Source organism: Bos grunniens, chromosome X, assembly GCF_055505025.1.
Source record: "Bos grunniens cultivar Pamir isolate PY7600 chromosome X, Bosgru_T2T1.0, whole genome shotgun sequence".
Taxonomy (NCBI): domain Eukaryota; kingdom Metazoa; phylum Chordata; class Mammalia; order Artiodactyla; family Bovidae; genus Bos; species Bos grunniens.
In genome coordinates this window covers 112,621,414-112,641,555 of record NC_141194.1, presented here as the reverse complement: position 1 = coordinate 112,641,555, position 20,142 = coordinate 112,621,414, and the positions used below count along the sequence as shown (strand labels likewise).

At 40.9% G+C, this 20,142-nt stretch overlaps 1 protein-coding gene and 1 pseudogene across 1 annotated transcript; one reads left to right on the top strand and one right to left on the bottom strand.

The window, feature by feature from the left end:
* Positions 1-1,457: 1,457 nt before the first annotated feature.
* Positions 1,458-5,017, bottom strand: LOC147341210 (pre-rRNA-processing protein TSR2 homolog pseudogene; annotated as a pseudogene).
* Positions 5,018-17,946: 12,929 nt separating this feature from the next.
* LOC147341209 (uncharacterized) lies at positions 17,947-18,607 on the top strand. The gene is made up of 2 exons (XM_086388526.1): positions 17,947-18,066; positions 18,253-18,607. The coding sequence occupies exons 1-2, from the start codon at positions 17,947-17,949 to the stop codon at positions 18,523-18,525; spliced, it is 393 nt and encodes a 130-aa protein (XP_086244652.1). The 3' UTR covers positions 18,526-18,607.
* The last annotated feature ends 1,535 nt before the right edge of the window (positions 18,608-20,142 follow it).

Genomic DNA, 20,142 nt, shown 5'->3' with positions numbered 1-20,142 from the left:
TAAAACAGCTGTACATTCTAGGAATGAACTCCACTTAGTTACAATCCATTACAATCTCTTTATGTATTGTTGGATTCAATTTGCTAGTATTTTATTGAGAATTTTTACATCTATGTTCATGAGAAATGGTAGTATATGGTTTTCTTATCTTGAAATGTCTTATTATTTTGATATTAGGGCAATGCTTACCTCATAAGATGCATTGTGAAGTGTTCCCTCTTTTATTTTCTGGAAGAGATATTGTCAAATTGTTATTAAGTCTTCCTCAAGTTTTTGACAGAACATACAAGGATAACCATCTGGACCAGGTGTTCTTTATTTTTGGAAGGTTTTCAAGTACTAATTCAATTTATTTTAATGAATATAATACTTTCAGGTTATCTGTTTCTCATTGAGTTAATATTCATAATTTGTGCCTTCCAAAAAATTTGTTCATTTTATCTAAGTTATTAACTTTGTGTGGCTGTACAGTTGTTCACAGCTTTCCTGTACTATCTTTTTAATATCCATGGGGTCAGTACTGATGAACTTTTTTAAAATTCCTGATATTGGTAATTTGGGTCTCTCTTACTTGTATTCATTAGACTGACTAGAAAATTATCAATTTTATTCACCTTTTCAAAGAAGCACCTTTTAGCATTCTTGATTTTCCCTAATATTTTTCTGTTTTCAATTTCATGGATTTCTGACTTATTTTTTTTATTATTCCCTTTCTTCTGCTTACTTTAGTTTAATTTGTTGTTCTTTCCCTATTTCTTTTTTTTAAATACAATAAGGCATTATTTATTGAGGTCTTAAGTCTCAGCCCTGGACTTTGATGGGATGAGGCATTTGAAAACAGGTTGGAGGAGACAAAACATAGCCAAGGGACCTTGAGGCCACTACCTAGGCAAGGACTTAGACATCCTAAAGGAACCCAGATCTGGATACTGGGCTGCAGGAAGGGAACATTCCTGGGAGGTTCCGATTTCTGGGCAGGAGCATAGAGCTGCTCTGTGTGAGGGTGGGGGATTGGGAGGAGGGGAGAGGGAGAGGTGCCACAACTACTTTGGTTTGCATCTTCAACTAATCTCTCTTCCATTTGCAAGCTCATCTCACCATGCCTTACCCAGCAGGAACACTGGTTCTCCTTCTGGTCCTCTCCTTTCACACATTCCCCTGCCTACTATTCCCCTGCCTACCAGTTACTAGCTTCTCCCCCAGTCACTGCCATGGCACTCATCCCTCCTTCTTCACACTAATTGCACCCAAGAGACACTTTGATAGGAAACCAGACCTTATCACTGAGATAACCCCAAGACCAAGGACCCTTGGATTCTTCTGCCCCCCTGGAAGAAGCTGGATGAGGGAATAGGGTGAGAATGGAGATGAGATAACCAGTACAGAGGTCTGCAACCCTCCAACAAAAACCCTACAAACCAGTCCCAAGCAAACAAGGACCCAGACCGTTTCCAGCCCTACTCATTTCTTTCTCTGGTCTGGCCATCCTCCACTTTATCCTCTTCCTTAATAGTCTGGGAGTCTGGACCAAAGTGTTCAGGCTGTGGGCAGATCCCATCTGTAGCTGCCCCATATTTCATAGCTGCAATCTCCATCTCCTTCATGCTATTTGCACCATCATCCTCATCAGTCTCTCTGGCTGTAGTCAGTCCATTGACTCTGACCTTACACTTTCTTTGCGTGATGAGAGAGGCCATCACCTTCAGAGCAGCCCTATCACTCCTCTGGAAGTGGTGAAACATGGTCTGTAGCTGCTGACTCACCTGGGGCAGACTCCCACCCCCCACAACTGTATTAAACTCATTTTTCATTAGCTCCCTGAGGAAGTCCTTCACCTCATCTAGCTCCAAGTCAGCATTGTGGAAGAAGTACTCCTCCACTGCACTCCCCAGCCATTCAGCCTTCTCCCAGCTGTGCACAAAGCCATTCTCCACAGCGATCTGCAAGGTGGGCCAGGCCTCCAGCGATGTGCAGACCGCAGTCCCTAAGAGCCTCTTTCTTTATTTCTTAAAATAGAAATGGGTTATTAATTTTAGATCATTCTTCTTTTCTAATATTTGCATGTAATTCTATAAATGTCCCTCTAAATATTATTTTAACTCTATCACAAAGTTTGATAGGTTGTATTTTCATTCTCATTTAGTTCAATATGTTGAGACTTGTTCTTTGCCCCATGGTTTATTTAGAAGTGTGTATTTTAATTTCCAAACATGGGGATTTTCCAGCCCTCTTTCTTTTATTGATTTGTAGTTTAATTACAGTTTTGTCAGAGAATATACTTTGTATGATTTCTATTCTTTTAGATTTCTTAAGGTATGTTTTATGACCTAGAATGTAGTCTGCCTTGGTGAATGTTTCATGTGAACCTCCGAAGAATGTCTATTCTGTTGTTGGATGGATTATGCTATAAATGTCACTTAGATCAAGTTGATTGATAGTACCCTTCAGGCCATCCATATCTTTATTGATTTTCTGCTTGCTGGATCTATCAATTAATGACACAGGAGTTGAAATCTCCAACTGTAATGGTGGACTATTTCTCCTTCAAGTTCTATCATTTTGCTTCATGGATTTTGATGCTCTGTTGTTAGGTACATAAATGTTAAGGACTGCTATGTGTCTTTGTAAAAGTAACTTGTTTACCATTATATAATGTCCCTCATTATCCCCTGTTAATCTTTTTTATTTTGAAGTATGCTTTGTCTAAATTTAAGATAGCCCTCCAGCTTTCTTTTGATTAGTGTTGGCATGATGTTGTTTTCTCCATCTTTACTTTTCACTGACTATGAATCTTCATAATTAAAGTGGGTTTCTTGTACACAGCATGTACTTTGGTTTTGTGTTTTGTTGTTGCTATTGTTGTGTCCTATCCATTCTGACAACCTCTGCCTTGGACTGGTACAGGTAGAGAATTCACATTTAGAGTAATTAATGATCTATCATCTTTGTGACTGCTTTCTATTCATTACTTTCAATTTTTTCTTTGATTCTTTCTGTCTCTTTCTTGTTTCTCCTATTTTAATTGAACATTTTTTATGATTATAGTTTAGATCCTTTTCTGATTAAAAAAAACATGTATTTCATTTTTTTAAAATTTTAGTGTTAAAATATGACTTACAATATACATTTTAAAATAATATATGCCCACCCTCAATTGGAACAATAGACTGGACATGGAACAACAAACTGGTTCCATATAAGAAAAGGAGTATGTCAACACAGTATATTGGCACCTTGCTTATTTAACTTATATGTAGAGTAAATCATGTATGTAGATGTACTATACATATATGTACTGTACTTATATGTAGATGTGCTTTACATATATGCACTATACTTATATGTAGAGTATATCAGCTGGGCTGGATGAAACACAAACTGGAATCAAGATTGCTGGGAGAAATATCAATAACCTCAGATATGCAGAGGACACCACCCTTATGGCAGAAAGTGAAGAGGAACTAAAAAGCCTCTTGATGAAAGTGAAAGAGGAGAGTGAAAAAAGTTGGCTTAAAGCTCAACATTCTGAAAACTAAGATCATGGCATCCAGTCTTATCACTTCATGACAAATAGATGGGGAAACAGTGGAAACAGTGGCAGACTTTATATTTGGGGGCTCCAAAATCACTGCAGATGGTAACTGCAGCCATGAACTTAAAAGACGCTTACTCCTTGAAAGGAAAGTTATGACCAACCTAAACAGTATTTTAAAAAATAGAGACATTACTTTGCCAGCAAAGGTCTGTCTAGTCAAAGCTATAGTTTTTCCAGTAGTCATGTACAGATGTGAGAGCTGGACTATAAAGAAAGCTGAGTGCTGAAGAACTGATGGTTTTGAACTGTGGTGTTGGAAAAGACTCGAGAATTCCTTGGGCTGCAAGGAGATCCAACCAGTCCATCCTAAAGGAAATCAGTCCTGAATATTCAGTGGAAGGACTGATGCTAAAGCTGAAACACTAATACTTTGGCCACCTGATGCAAATAACTGACTTCTTTGAAAAGACCCTGATGCTGGAAAAGATTGAAGGCAGAAGGAGAAGGGGACCACAGAGGACGAAATGGTTGGATGGCATCACTGACTCAATGGACATGAGTTTGAGTAAACTCCGGGAGTGGTGAGGGACAGGGAGGCCTGGCATCCTGCAGTCCATGGGGTCTCAAAGAGTTGGACACGACTGAGCAACTGAACTGAACTGAACTGAACCCTCAAATGACATTATATCAATTCTCATAAAATTAGTGGAGTATTCTTAGTTCCTTCATTCTTTGTTTTGTGATATTGCAGCCATATACTTATTCGTTTGTTATAAACAATTGATGCTGTAATTGCTTTAAACGAACATTTGTGCATGCACATTAAGACACTTCAACCATGTCCAACTCTTTGTGACCCTATGGATTGTAGTCCTCCAGGCTCCTCTGTCTGTGGGACGCTCTAGGCAAGAATACTGGAGTGGGTTGCCATGCTTTCCTCCAGAGGATCTTCCTGACACAGAGATGGAGCTCAAGTATGCTACAGCCCCTACATTGCAGGTGGATTCTTTACTGCTGAGCCAAAATATATGTTGGGTACAGGAAACTGACTTTAATTATGAAGATTCATAATCAGTGAAAAGTAAAAATGGAGAAGCCCAAACAAGCATTTATCTTTTACCAATTAAGAATAAGAAAAATGCTTCATTTTATTTTACTTTCATTTATTTATTTATTTTATGACACTTTTTCTTTCTTAACTCATAGTTTCTGTTTAATATCATCTTATCTGGTGGAAATAACTTATTTTAACATTTCTTACAGACAAGATAACTGTTAAGAGTAAATTGTCTTATTTTTTGTTCATATGACAATATCTATTTCTCCTTTATTTTTGAAGGGTAATTTTCCTGGACATAGAAGTCAAGTTTAGTGAGATTTTTTAGCTTTTTATTTATTGACATGTTGTCCATGTACCATGAATTTACCAGTTAAAATGTACAATTCATTGATTTGTAATTTATGCATGGGTTACATAACCATAACCGCTACCATATTCTAGAATATTTTCATCACTCCAGTGGGAAACGCTATACAGTTGGCAGACATTTTCCATTTCTCCTTTCATCTGGCCCCTCACATCCACTACTCTATTTTCTGTCTTTAGAGAATTACCTAATCTTGGACATATTCATTTATATGAACAGAATAATGCAATATGCAGCCTTTTGTGCCTGGCTTCTTTTAATTAACACAATCATTTCAGAGGTATAGCACGTTATAGCATGTATCAGAGCTCCATTCATTTTATGGTCAAATAATATTACATTGCACGTTTTATTTATTTGATCACCAGTTGGTGGACATTTGAGTTGCTTCAACTTTTTGACTATTAGAAAGAGGACTGTTATAAACATTCATGTTCAAGTCCTTGGATAAACATTTTTTTCATTCTTTTTGGTGTATACCTAGGAGTGGGATTGCTGGGTCATATAGTAACCCAATGTTTAACTTTTTAAGCAACTTCCAAAGTGTTTTCCACCAGGGCTATACTATTTTGTATTCCCATAAATGGTGTATGAAAGTTCAAATTTTTTCACATCTTCATCACAATTGTTCTTGTCTGTTCTCACTAGAGCCATCATCTTGGTGTGCAGTGCTTAGTTGTCATCTGTATATCTTTATTTAGTGAATTTCCTGTCCAAATCTTTTGTCCATTTTTTTGCATTGTTGCCTTTCATATATTTTACCAGATTCTTAAGTTTTTCATACTTAAATGTTATTGTTAATGTTATTATTTTATTTTAATTTTCAATTGTCTATCCTACTATATAGAAAATAATTAATTGGATTTCATATATCAACTGTATATCTTGCAACATTGCTTAAATTACTTCTTAGTTTTTGTTATTTGTTGTTGTTGTAGATTTCATTGGGTATTCTACACTGATGTCGCCTGCAAATAAAAACGGTTTAATTTTTTTCCAAAATGGATAACTTCTCATACATTTTCTAATATGATTTCAGGGACAGAAATTCAGTACAATGAGAGTGGACACCTTTTTGTTATTTTGATCTTAGAAGAAAAGCACTCAGTCTTCTACTTAGAGAGTCAATTCCTAGGAAGGTTGATAAGAAGTTCAGGGTCCCCAAGGAGAAAAAAGGGATCCAGGTTCTCAAGGAAGAGAAAAGGACAAACATTTTTTTCTACATTGCTTTGTCTTAGTTAATATAACAATGTATCCTGCTCAAGGATATGTTTCTCTTAAACAAGAACCTTCTGACTAACCTTGTTATCTTAAAACTTGTATACTGCAGGAGTGGGTCTGGTAAGATCTTTCTATTGTTAGTTTTAATCCTATCATCTTAAAATGTAAATTGTGAGAGTGGGTCTAGATCTTTACAATCTTGAGACATCCTTTTGATTTATTGTAATAACCAATTGAAAAAGTATATAACTCCCTTTTCTAAGAGTCGCGAGTGGGGCACTCTTTGTCTCCCTTCTGATGTCTATGTCAGAAGCTCTCTCTGTCCTCTTGCACTTTAATAAAACTCTGTTACACAGAAGCTCTTGAGTGGTCAAGTCTGGTCCCTGGACCTAAAGCTAAATCTTCTTCTTTGGAGATCATGAATCTGACATCACTCTCCATAATCTATCTTCTTGGGGGCTCGTCTGGGATCTTCAGGACAAGGTAAGAACGTTCAGAGCTCTAGCCTCCCTGATTTCTCAGTATATACGTTTTCTGCTTTACTTTACTAACTCTTCGGTGTGCTTGTGTGAATGAATGACATGCCCTGCGTGAAGCAATTGATGAGTCCTGTTCTACGGTTTTGAGGTGCCTTGTAATGACTGAAGGCAGCCCCCAAAAGGGGAGCCTTGTCAGGGGTTTATATGGACCTGCCAATGCCAAGAGACACCCAAGGTCCCTGTGAAGGGAGTGGCCAGAAATGGGCAAAGCGTGTGGTCCAAACTTTATTTTCTTGATCACCTTTTCCTGGTCTGTTTGACCATTTCATAATTGCGTGGGGAATTAGAACTACTAACCTACTCTGTCAGATCATAGACTTCCAAGGGACTTGTGATCCATGAAGTTACTGTATACTTTTACTTAGACCCCTTGTATAGAAGTGCCTAGCCTTGCTAGGAGCCAAAAGTTACAAGAGCACGTTTGGGAGTGAGGCGGGGCTCTAGCTCCAGGAACGTCTCTCAGGCTAGAGGTCCATCTCTTGGCTGCCTGCTTCAAGGGCCAGCAACCTAAAAGTGAGTCTGTCGTGGCTGTGCTTCTGATCTGTGTGGATACAAGCATCGCTGGTAACCATGAGGTTTTTGAGGACACAGATAGGGAACTGCAGGACCTGGTTAGATTGGAAGTGCAGTGGGCATCTTCCTTTGGTAGTGCTAGCTCTTAACAGACCAGAGAAAGCTCTCGAATGGCCTCTGTCTCAACTTTTTAGATATTTCTTTTGTGAAAGCTGTGGAAATGAACTGGAAGCATTGACCCTAGTAGCTTGAGGACAAAAATCACTTTTTCCTCACTGGCTGACCTCATATATACTGCTGTGGTGACACTCATAAGGGACATCTTGGTTGTTGTTCACCCCTTTATGGCTCACCACTTCTACTATGGTCAGGACGGTACTCAGGAATGTGCATGGGCACATGTAAGATGGATGCTTCCCCTAGTAGTCCTAGCTTGGGAAACATTCTGGAAATCTACTCTGTGCCAACCTGAGTGGCATCAGAAGAAAAGGGCAAATTAAACAAAGGTCGTGGTGGTAAGGAACTGAAAATCAATCTGGGATGCCATCAGGTCTACCTTGATGCATCTCCACCCTTCCTCAGTGGTAGAACCAGGAGGGATGAGTAAGGTGCCTGCGTCGGTAAGGGAAAGACTAAGTCTGGCCAGGGAAGGAAAGCTTTGGTGGAAAGTCTGTCTACACCCCCATCTAAAGCAGAGAGGGACACCTCCAGTGGAAAGAAGCCATGGCTGTGGATGCCACTTTTTTCTCTCTTACAGACGGGAGCTACAAGTTCCAGAACCAATCCTTTAAAAAGTATTTTTAAAAAACTGGGACAAGTTTGATCCTCCGAACTTAAAAAGACATGCCTGATATTCTGTGATACTGAATGGCCACAATATCCTTTGTGAGACGGGAAACACTGGCCAGCTGAAGGGTCTCTTAATTATAATACTGTTTTACAATTAGACCGGTTCTGTAGAAAACAAGAGAAATGGTTAGAAGTGCCATATGTGTTGCTCTTTATCTCTCTGCAAGACATGCCAGACTTATGTCCTAAGGGTACAGATTTGAGTGTGAAACCTACAGCAGCTGCCTCCTGTCCTCTTACTTTGCCCCTGTATTTGGGGTTCCCAACTGAACAGGCTGAGAATAGGGGCACCCTTTCAGGAGGGGTTGCCTCGGTCTTGGTAGAAATGCAAGGAGTACCAATTGTGGTCAACACTATCTAGAGGATCCAGAAAAGTTCATAGAAGCCTTTATGGAACTAATTTTACTTTATGACCTTTCTTGGAGAAATGTAATGTATGCCTTGGGGCAGACGCTGATTCCTGACTCAAAAACTCAAGTTTTAGGGGAAGCTACTCTTTTTGGTGTTGGTGATGGACAGGGAAGCCTGGTGTGCTGCATTCCATGGGGTCACAAAAAGTCAGACACGACTGAGTGACTGAACTAACTGAAATGATTTTGGAGATGAATGACTTAAGCGTGAGGCAAGGAAAAAGAGGGAACATGAAATAGCCCTCCTTCTTACTGGGAGCCAAACAGTTTCAATAACAGAGCCGGTTTGCTGGATGTATTCTTGAAGGACCTAAGCAAGCACGTGCTAAGACTTTAAACTATGCTAAATTGGCTGACATAGAACAGGGAGAGAAGGAAACTCCTGGTAAATTCCTATATAGACTATGGGAGGCTCTCCATAAGTTTACTGACGTTGATTCTGAAAGTCAGAGGGAAAAATAATCTTGAAAGATAGATTTCTCACTCAGTCGGCTCCAGATATCTGCTGTAAGCTACTAAAACAGGCATCAGACCAAATCAGTCTTTAGAAAAACTGTTGCAGCTAGCTCAGATACTATATTATGGTAGAGAATATGAGGAGGAAAATAAGAGCCAAAAAATAAATAAATAAATAAATAACCAGGCAATAGACTGAAGCCCCAACAATGGCTGTTTGACCTGCTCTGAAACAGCCTGAGGAAAAATATCCAGAGGAAGCCAGGTGAAAAGGGATGGACTTGTTATTACTGTGGAAAGGATGGGCATCTCAAGTGGGATTGCCTTCAGGCATCTAAGATGCCCCAGCTCCTTGTCTGGTCTGCAAAGGACCATATTGGAGAAGAGACTGCCCTCCAAGGTGTAGGCCCCAGGGGTCAGACTCTCAAGACAATTGGGACTGAAGGTGCCCCAGGGTCCCCACAACAACCTCCCATCCTAATTACACTTGAGGAACCCTGGATTTTAATTACTGTGGAGGGGGTACCAATCAGTCAATTTCTTTTGGACACTGGAGTAACTTCCTCTGTGCTCACTGAAGCCCCTGATCTGCTTTCTTTCCAATCCACTACTATAATGGGACTGTCTGGATGAGTCAAATGTTATTATTTTAGTTGTCCTTTAAGCTGCAACTAGGACTCTGTACTACTTTCTTGAGTTTCTAATCATGCCAGAGTCTACCTCACCCCTTCTGGGGAGGGATACACTGAGCAAGGTCCAGGCCTCTGTTTTCATGAATATGGAGCCTGCTCTTTCTCTCCCCTTAATTGAACAAAATGTAAATCCTAGAGTGTGGACTGATGGAAAAACTGGGTAGAACACAAAATGCTGTGTCTATCATTATCAAGCTCAATGACCCTCACCTATTTTCACATCAAAAGCAGTATCCATTAAATCCTGAGGTTAAGGGTTAAAATCCATCATTTAAAATTTAAAGGAACAGGGGCTATTAATTTCCTGTAATAATCCATCCAACACTCCTATTTTGGGTGTGAAAAAGTCAAATGATAAATGAAGACTTGCTCAAGATATACAAATAATAGGTGCCTAATCCTTATACTTTATTGTCTGAAATTCCTAAACAAGCCAAATATGACTTTAAGACAATTGAGAGGATTTTGGGGATCACAGGCTATTGCTGCATTTGGATTCTGGGTTATGGGGAACTTGCCTGGCTTTTATATAAACTTATAACTGAAACTCAGCAGGGCCAAACCAACAAGCTGGTTTGGTCCCCCAAGACTCAAAAGGCTTTTAAGACTCTTCAAACTGCTCACTTGCAGGCTCCAACTTTGATCTTGCCCACAGGATCGGAGTTTAGTTTTAGTGAAAAAAGGCTATGGCCACATTTCTTAAGGGAAATCGCTGCTATTGTTTTGCTAATGCCTAAAGCTCATAAGTTTACTAATGGACAAAATCTTACTGTACTGACTTCTCATGAATGGGATCTTAAACTCTAAAGTTCAGAGCAACAATGCTCTTTCTTTAAAGTTACTGTAACTCAAGGGGTGTCAAAAGCTCTAGGAATAAAATATCACTTACACTGTTTCTGGAGACCCCAATCTTCAGAAAGGGTTGAAAAGGCTAATGACATTATTAAGAGGCATCTGTGTAAGCTAACTCAGGAAACACAAGACAGTTGGTTTAAAGTTTTACCCATAGCTCTAACAAGGGCTTGAACTGTTCCTAAGAAGGGATTGTCTCTATGGTAGACCGTTTTTGTGCACAGATATTGTCATAGATATCATAGATCCTTCATAGATCCTGAAGCCTTGAAATTAACTATGTGACTAAACTTTTAGCTTTTCAATAGACATTCCCAGGAGGCTAACTCCTGACCCAGCCTTTGAGTCAAACAAGCTGCTGTTTGAGACAGGCACCAAGGTCCTGATAAAAACATTGGGATCTGGAGGGCAATCTTTTAAGGCCCTCTGGGAAGGCCCTTACCAGTTTATTCTTTCTTCTCCCACAGCTGTCAAGGTGCCAGGAATTGATTCCTGGGTGCACCACACTTGAGTTAAAAGCTGGCACCCTGACCAAAACTAAAACAATGTTATTTCATGTCTTTATCCTCTATGCATTCACCTTTTACTTTTCAAATAGACCTGATAATCTATGTGGGCCTGCATCTGCTGACTCCAAAAGTCCTGAGTCTGCCATTTGACATTCAAGACAATGCCTTCCTGTCATAGGCTCATTCTTATGCTGCATTCCATAATTGGTCTAATTGCTGGGTCTTCGGAGTGCTCCCCTCATCATCAATTAAAGGTTTCACATGGCGGGTTTCTCTGCTTCAAGGGAAGGACTTTCTTCAACTCTGCATATACCTTCACCAACACCAATCAAATGTGACGTCTCTTCTTGATCTGATGACATCTAACAGTCCTAAGATGGACTGATGTAACTATGGACATAATGTAACTTTTAATTTTGATTATATTTTAACTTGGTTTAATGACTATTTCACCTTACATCTGTAACTGTATAACGGGATTTGTTTCTAACCGTTTGAAAGCTTCTAAGTTACAAATGGTTGTTCAAGTTCCTATGAGTGCTACAGCCTCCTTCAACTATTATTTGGGACCCCTGAATCAGAGATCCTCAGTATGAGGGTTAGAAGAATATGTTGCTTCAAGAATTTAGGGACAATGCCCCTCAGCAGCAGGAAGTAATTATGGAATGAAAACAATGCCCCTCTCCCTTGGTAAAATAATTCTCCTAAAAGAAAAGGGGGGAATGAGAGAGTCAATTCCTAGGTAGGTTGATAAGAAGTCCAGGGTCCCCAAGGAGGAGAAAGGGGCCCAGGGCCCTCGAGAAGTAGAAAGGAGTCTGAGGCTCTCAAGGAGGAGAAAAGGACAAACATTTTTTTTTTTCTGCATTGCTTTGTATCTTGCTCAAGGATATGTTTCTCCTTAACAAAAACCTTCTGACTAATCTTGTTATCTTAAAACTTGTATACTGTGGAAGTGTGTCTGGTAAGATCTTTCTATTGTTAGTTCTAATCCTGTCATCTTAAAATGTAAATTGTGTGAGTGGATCCAGTAAGATCTTTTACATCCTTGAGACATCCTTTTGATTTATTGTAATAACCAATTGAAAAAGTATATAACTCCCTTTTCTAAGAGTAGCAGTGGGGCACTCTTTGTCCCCCTTCTGATGTCTATGTCAGAAGATTTCTCTGTTCTCTCCCACTTTAATAAAACTCTGCTGCACAAAAGCTCTTGAGTGATCAAGCGTGGTCCCTGGTAAGTGTGATGTTAGTTATACTGTTTATTATCTTCATCAGTTTGAGGAGGTTTTCTGTTTCTAGTTTGCTGAGAGTTTTTATACACAATGTGCTCAGTCACTTAGTCATGTCAAACTCTTTGTGACCCCATGGACTGTAGCCCGCCAGGCTCCTATGTCCATGGGGATTCTCCAGGCAAGAATACTAGAGTGGGTTGCCATGCCTCCACCAGAGGATCTTCCCAGTCCAGGAACTGAACCCAGATCTCCCACATGGCAGGCAGATTCTTTACCATATGAGCCACCAGGGAAGCCCAGGAATACTGGAGAGGGTAGCCTATCCCTTCTCCAGCAGATCTTCCCAATAGAGGAAGATGTTAGACTTTATCAAATTATTTTTCTGCATTTATTGTGATGACCCTACAGCTTTTCATTTTTAGTTCTTTTTGTTCATTTCTGTTCAGTCTCTCAGTCATGTCCAATTCTTTACGACCCCAGGGACTGCAGCATGCCAGGCTTCCCAATATATTACCAACTTCCAGAGTTACTAAAATGCATGTCCATGGCTGGTGCCATCCAACCATCTCAACATTTGTCATCCCCTTCTCTTTCTACATTCAATCTTTCACTGGATCAAGGCATTTTCTAATGAGTCACTTCTTCACATCAATTGGTCTAAATATTGGAGCTCAGCTTCAGTACCTATTTAGTTCTTTAGTAAGATGAACTACACAGAATGATTTTCAAATGTTTAACCAATGCTGCATTCTTGGGGGTTGGGGGACAAAACTCAATATATCATGGTGTGTCATACTTTGTATATATTGATGGACTTAGTGCTTCATTCTGGACACATTCTACTGCCACCTCTTCAAGTGCACAGTTTACACCAGCTTCCCTGTTTAATCTGTCATCTATTCTATCCACTGTTTTTGTCAACTGACGTGACAGCTTTCATATCTATAAGATCAATTTAGGTCTACTTTATGGTTTTCAGGTTTCTATTTAACTTTCAGTTCAGTTCAGTTCAGTTCAGTCCAGTCGCTCAGTCGTGTCTGACTCTTTGTGACCCCATGAATCACAGCACGCCAGGCCTCCCTGTCCATCACAACTCCCGGAGTTCACCCAGACTCAAGTCCATCGAGTCAGTGATGCCATCCAGCCATCTCATCCTCTGTCGTCCCCTTCTCCTTCTGCCCCCAATCCCTCCCAGCATCAGAGTCTTTTCCAATGAGTCAGCTCTTTGCATGAGGTGGCCAAAGTACTGGAGTTTCAGCTTCAGCATCATTCCCTCCAAAGAAATCCCAGGGCTGATCTCCTTCAGAATGGGCTGGCTGGATCTCCTTGCAGTCCAAGGGACTCTCAAGAGTCTTCTCCAACACCACAGTTCAAAAGCATCAATTCTTCGGCACACAGCTTTCTTCACAGTCCAACTCTCACATCCATACGTGACCACAGGAAAAATCATAGCCTTGACTAGATGGACCTTTGTTGGTAAAGTAATGTCTCTGCTTTTGAATATGCTATCTAGGTTGGTCATAACTTTCCTTCCAAGGAGTAAGCGTCTTTTAATTTCATGGCTGCAATCACTATCTGCAGTGATTTTGGAGACCCAAAAAATAAAGTCTGACACTGTTTCCACTGTTTCCCCATCTATTTCCCATGAAGTGATGGAACCAGATGCCATGATCTTCGTTTTCTGAATGTTGAGCTTTAAGCCAACTTTTTCACTCTCCACTTTCACTTTCATCAAGAGGCTTTTGAGTTCCTCTTCACTTTCTGCCATAAGGGTGGTGTCATCTGCATATCTGAGGTTATTGATATTTCTCCCGGAAATCTTGATTCCAGCTTGTGTTTCTTCCAGTCCAGCGTTTCTCATGATGTACTCTGCATATAAGTTAAGTAACCAGGGTGACAATATACAGCCTTGACGAACTCCTTTTCCTATTTGGAACCAGTCTGTTGTTCCATGTTCAGTTCTAACTGTTGCTTCCTGACCTGCATATAGATTTCTCAAGAGGCAGATCAGGTGGTCTGGTATTCCCATCTCTTTCAGAATTTTCCACAGTTGATTGTGATCCACACAGTCAAAGGCTTTGGCATAGTCAAGAAAGCAGCAATAGATGTTTTTCTGGAACTCTCTTGCTTTTTCCATGATCCAGTGGATGTTGGCAATTTGATCTCTGGTTACTCTGCCTTTTCTAAAACCAGCTTGAACATCAGGAAGTTCATAGTTCATGTATTGCTGAAGCCTGGCTTGGAGAATTTTGAGCATTACTTTACTAGCATGTGAGATGAGTGCAATTGTGCGGTAGTTTGAGCATTCTTTGGCATTGCCTTTCTTTGGGATTGCAATGAAAACTGACCTTTTCCAGTCCTGTGGCCACTGCTGAGTCTTCCAAATTTGCTGGCATATTGAGTGGAGCACTTTCACAGCATCATCTTTCAGGATTTGAAAGAGCTCAACTGGAATTCCATCACCTCCACTAGCTTTGTTCATAGTGATGCTTTCTAAGGCCCACTGGACTTCACATTCAAGGATGTCTGGCTCTCGGTGAGTGATCAGACCATTGTGATTATCTGTGTCGTGAAGATCTTTTTTGTACAGTTCTTCTGTGTATTCTTGCCACCTCTTCTTTTTTTTTTTAAATACCACCTCTTCTTAAAATCTTCTGCTTCTGTTAGGTCCATATCATTTCTGTCCTTTATCGAGCCCATCTTTGCATGAAATGTTCCCTTGGTATCTCTAATTTTCTTGAAGAGATCTCTAGTCTTTCCCATTCTGTTATTTTCCTCTATTTCTTTGCATTGATCACAGAGGAAGGCTTTCCTATCTCTTCTTGCCATTCTTTGGAACTCTGCATTCAGATGCTTATATTTTTCCTTTTCTTCTTTGCTTTTCGCTTCTCTTCTTTTCACAGCTATTTGTAAGGCCTCCCCAGACAGCCATTTTCTGCATTTCTTTTCCATGGGGATGGTCTTGATCCCTGTCTCCTGTACAATGTCACGAACCTCATTCCATAGTTCATCAGGCACTCTATCAGATCTAGGCCCTTAAATCTATTTCTCACTTCCACTGTATAATCATAAGGGATTTGGTTTAGGTCATACCTGAATGGTCTAGTGGTTTTCCCTACTTTCTTCAATTTAAGTCTGAATTTGGCAATAAGGAGTTCATGATCTGAGCCACAGTCAGCTTCCAGTCTTGTTTTTGTTGACTGTATAGAGCTTCTCCATCTTTGGCTGCAAAGAACATAATCAATCTGATTTCGGTGTTGACCATCTGGTGATGTCCATGTGTAGAGTCTTCTCCTGTGTTGTTGGAAGATGGTGTTTGCTATGACCAGTGCGTTCTCTTGGCAAAACTCTATTAGTCTTTGCCCTGCTTCATTCCGTATTCCAAGGCCAAATTTGCCTGTTACTCCAGGTGTTTCTTGACTTCCTACTTTTGCATTCCAGTCCCCTATAATGAAAAGGACATCTTTCTTGGGTGTTAGTTCTAAAAGGTCTTGTAGGTCTTCATAGAACCATTCAACTTCAGCTTCTTCAGCGTTACTGGTTGGGGCATAGACTTAGATTACTGTGATATTGAGTGATTTGCCTTGGAAACGAACAGAGATCATTCTGTCTTTTTTGAGATTGCATCCAAGTACTGCATTTCGGACTCTTTTGTTGACCATGATGGCTACTCCATTTCTTCTGAGGGATTCCTGCCCGCAGTAGTAGATATAATGGTCATCTGAGTTAAATTCACCCATTCCAGTCCATTTTAGTTCGCTGATTCCTAGAATGTTGACATTCACTCTTGCCATCTCCCGTTTGACCACTTCCAATTTGCCTTGATTCATGGACCTGACATTCCAGGTTCCTATGCAATATTGCTCTTTACAGCATCGGACCTTGCTTCTATCACCAGTCACATCCACAGCTGGGTATTCTTTTTGCTTTGGCTCCATCCCTTCATTCTTTCTGGAGTTATTTCTCCACTGATCTCTACTGATCTATATCAGTAGCATATTGGGCACCTACTGACCTGAGGAGTTCCTCTTTCAGTATCCTATCATTTTGCCTTTTCATACTGTTCTATTTAACTTTAGAACATACAAAACAGAATTATTCCAAGTATTTTAATGTTTCTGTCTGCAAATTCTAAAATATAGGCCACTTCTGGGTCAGTTTGATTTTTCAAGGGAATTTTAATTTGATTTTTCTTACCTTACTGAGATTAAATATCTTTCTAATGTGGTTAGGGGCTAGTTCCATACCTTTCTTGTGAATTGGCTGCTCATGTCTTTTAAACATTTCTTAATAAAGTTAAAGGTCAGTGCTACATTTTTCTTATAAACTGTTGTGGCTTGTATGTTTTTCATATTTTTCTATCAGGTTTTAGGTTCCTTGTTCTAAAGATTTTAAGAGTCATCATTTGGGCTTGTTTTTGGTGTGCTTTGTTCTACCTCTTAAATTTTAGACACTGTGATTCATCCTGCATGAATAAGCAACCAGTGGATACTAGGAAGTGAGCACTTCACAGGAAACCCAGGAAGTCCCACTAAGCCAAAAAACTGTCCCCACGGGCACACCTCAGGCTGGCTGACCCTGCTAGCCAATTAGGAACACAAGGAGTATGGTGAAGCACACAAACTCATTCCCCTTTCCTCCAGAGCCAACAACCTTAAAGAGAGCCTTTGGGAACTAGATGGACAGGACATGATTACTCAGTGTTTCCTCCAAGAAGCTGGAAGCTTGTGTTAGCTATTCATGGAAATGAATTCCCCCATGGTCTCAACCGTGAGGTAAGCTCCAATGGAGCTGCCAGCAGGAAAACAAGGTGAGAAAAGAGATTTGTGCAGGCACATGTTGAGAAAACCTTTGCACACGAGGCTCACACACCTCTGGGCAAGCTCCACCCCTTCCTGGGAATGCTAATCAGTCTCAGGTTGTCATTTCCTGAATGGGATCACCCAGCACAACCTGAAGCATGCATTTATCTGCCTCATCCCCATCACCCTGTTAAAACCCAAGCCTGGGTAGTACCCCTAGTGAAGTGACCATGACTCCTAGACTTGAAACAAGACAGATGCAAATGGAGCAAAAGCAAGTGTATTCAGTACAGTCTCACAGCCTGAAGACAGGGGTTTTAGACTGGAAACTAGAAAACTGAGGAGAGCTATGTGAACACTGAGAGAAGGAGGTGGGATAGAAAAGGTTTCTGGTAGGTGGCCCAGAATTAAATTCTTAAAGGTGCATTAAGGCCACCCTGTACAAGAAAAGTGGAGTGATTCTCATTTCCACAGACACTTAAATACAGCCTAATTACCATGGAAGGATTTTAGGCAAGATATTAAAAACTAGATAATGGTGAAAGGTAAGAGAACAGATTGAAACTCTGAATAGTGTGGCTGTGAGGCAAGGTTTGGAGGAGACACACTCTCCCTGCCATGTGACACATCAGAGTTGACTTAGAGAGATGAGGATGGCAAGTGAGTTTGGAGGGCTCTTTAGGGGCATTAAAAATGCCTCATTTCTCCCACCAAAATGTCTGAGTTGCTCTCCATCCTCCCCTAGAGGTGTCAAGATGGGGCTTTGTGATGTCAAGGCTCACCCAGGGCCACCATTGACTGGGGAAATGACTTGCTGACCTCATAAAGCATAAGGGTGTGGCCCTCTGGGGAGGAGTATATATGTATAAGGGTGCTCAGGGGCTCTGCAGAAGACCACTGGGAGACTTCAAAATGACCAAGGTGACTGGGAAGCCACAAAGTTCTAGAGAGGTTATGGAGCAGCCAACTCCAGACACCCAGGACAAAAAGATGAAGACCTCCTGTCAACTGAGGTCCAAAGGAAGTGTCAAGGTGAGCTGAATCCACCCAAGCTCCTCTTGCCCATTGACACCATCCCATAAGACCCCCTCCCCTGTCCTTGCCTGGCACATACCCCTTCTCTGCCCACACCCATTCTCCTGAAGCTGTCATTCCCATCCATCTTCACCCTCTTCCCTAAACCAATGCCATTCTGGCTCCCTCTCTTGTTTTCTCCAGGTGACCAGGGCAACCGTGAAGATGAATAAGTACATTCAAGAAAAAGTGGCCAACAAAGCTTCTCAAAAAACTGCCACCTCAAAGAAACTTAAAATTAGAGGTTCAAAGCTCTGTAGCCAGTGTTCCAAGGTGAACGAAGAGCTGAATCAGAACAAACTGGAGGAGGTCCCAGAGATCATGGAGACCCCTGCCGATCCAGCTGGACCAGTGGGCAGCCAGGGACCTCAGAGCATGGCTAAAGACCTCAGAAATCTTCAGAAGTCTCACCATTAAGAAATGACCAACAGTACAGGCATTGAAACTTATACCAACAGCAGCATTAATAAGGAAAAGTAAATAAAATCAACCTGCTGTTAAATTATGTATGTCTCTGAGCTCTCTGATAGATAGTGTGGCGCAGAGAGGGCAGGGAAGGCATGTGTGTGAGGAGGGAGGGAGATGGGTCCTGTGGAGTTGGAGATGGGACCAGAAGGTCCAGTTAGCCAGAAAGTAGGGGGAAGAACTGGGTCCAGACTGAGCCCCAAAGATAAACTTACTATGGGAGAAGAGGCAGAGGACTTGGTGTTTCTGTGTGAGAGTGCAGAGGTGGGAACTTAGCTGGGGAGCCGTGTCATGTGTGGGGTGGCAGTGCCATTTCCTAAAAAGGCATACAGAGTAGTTGCTCCTAGGGCACCTACCTTATAGTAGTGTTTATTACGCCTCAAGATATGATGTCAGCAACTACAGCCTCAAAAACTCAATCTTGCTTACTGAAAGATAGTCCTTATGAGTAAAATAATGGTGGTTTTAAGTATGGAGATTTCTTAAAACACTAAAAATAGAACAGCACATGACCTAGCAATTTCACTTTGGTTATATATTTTTAAAAAACCCACAACATTAATTCAAAAGACACATGTACCCCAATGTTCCTTGAAGCACACCATTCACCAAGACATGGAAGCAACCTAAATGTCCATCATATAATAGATGAATGGATAAAGATGTGGCATATATGTACTATGGGGCACTCATTGTTGTCCAGTTACTAAGTTATGTCCCACTCTTTGTGACCCTATCCAGGCTCCTCTGTCCATGGAATTTTCCAGGCAAGAATACTCCAGTGGGTTGCCATTTCCTTCTGCAAGGGATCTTCCTTACCTAGGGATTGAACCCACATCTCCTGCTTGACAGGCAGATTCTTTGCCACTGAGCCACCAAGAAAGACCTATGGAATACTACTCAGCCATAAAAATAATGAAATAATGCCCTTTTCAACAACATGGAGGGTATAATACTAAGTAGAGTAACTTAGAGAAAGGCAAATACTCTATGATATCACTCATAGAACCTAAAAATACAATAAAATAGAAAATATAACAAAAATGGAGACTCAGAGATAAAGATAACAATCTACTGGTTACCAGAGGGGAGGGGAGGGGGAGGGACAATATAAAGGTAGGGGAGTGGGAGGCACAAAATGTTAGGTGTAAGATGAGCTTAAGGATGTATTCTGCAACATGGGAAATAGAGCCGGTATTTTGTAATAACTATAAGTGGAAGATAAACTTTAACAATTGTATAATAAGAAAGAAAAGGAAAGAAAGAAGGGGGAGGAAGGAGGGAAGAAAGGAAGGAAAATAGTGGCGTTTTTGGAGGTCACAAAGCCAACATTGATTAGGCTCTTTTTTGCTAAGGAATTTCGGAGAAGGCAGTGGCACCCCACTCCAGTACTCTTGCCTGGAAAATCCCATGGATGGAGGAGCCTGGTAGGCTGCAGTCCATGGGGTCGCTGAGGGTTGGACACGACTGAGCGACTTCGCTTTCACTTTTCACTTTCATGCATTGGAGAAGGAAATGGCAACCCACTCCAGTGTTCTTGCCTGGAGAATCCCAGGGACGGGGGAGCCT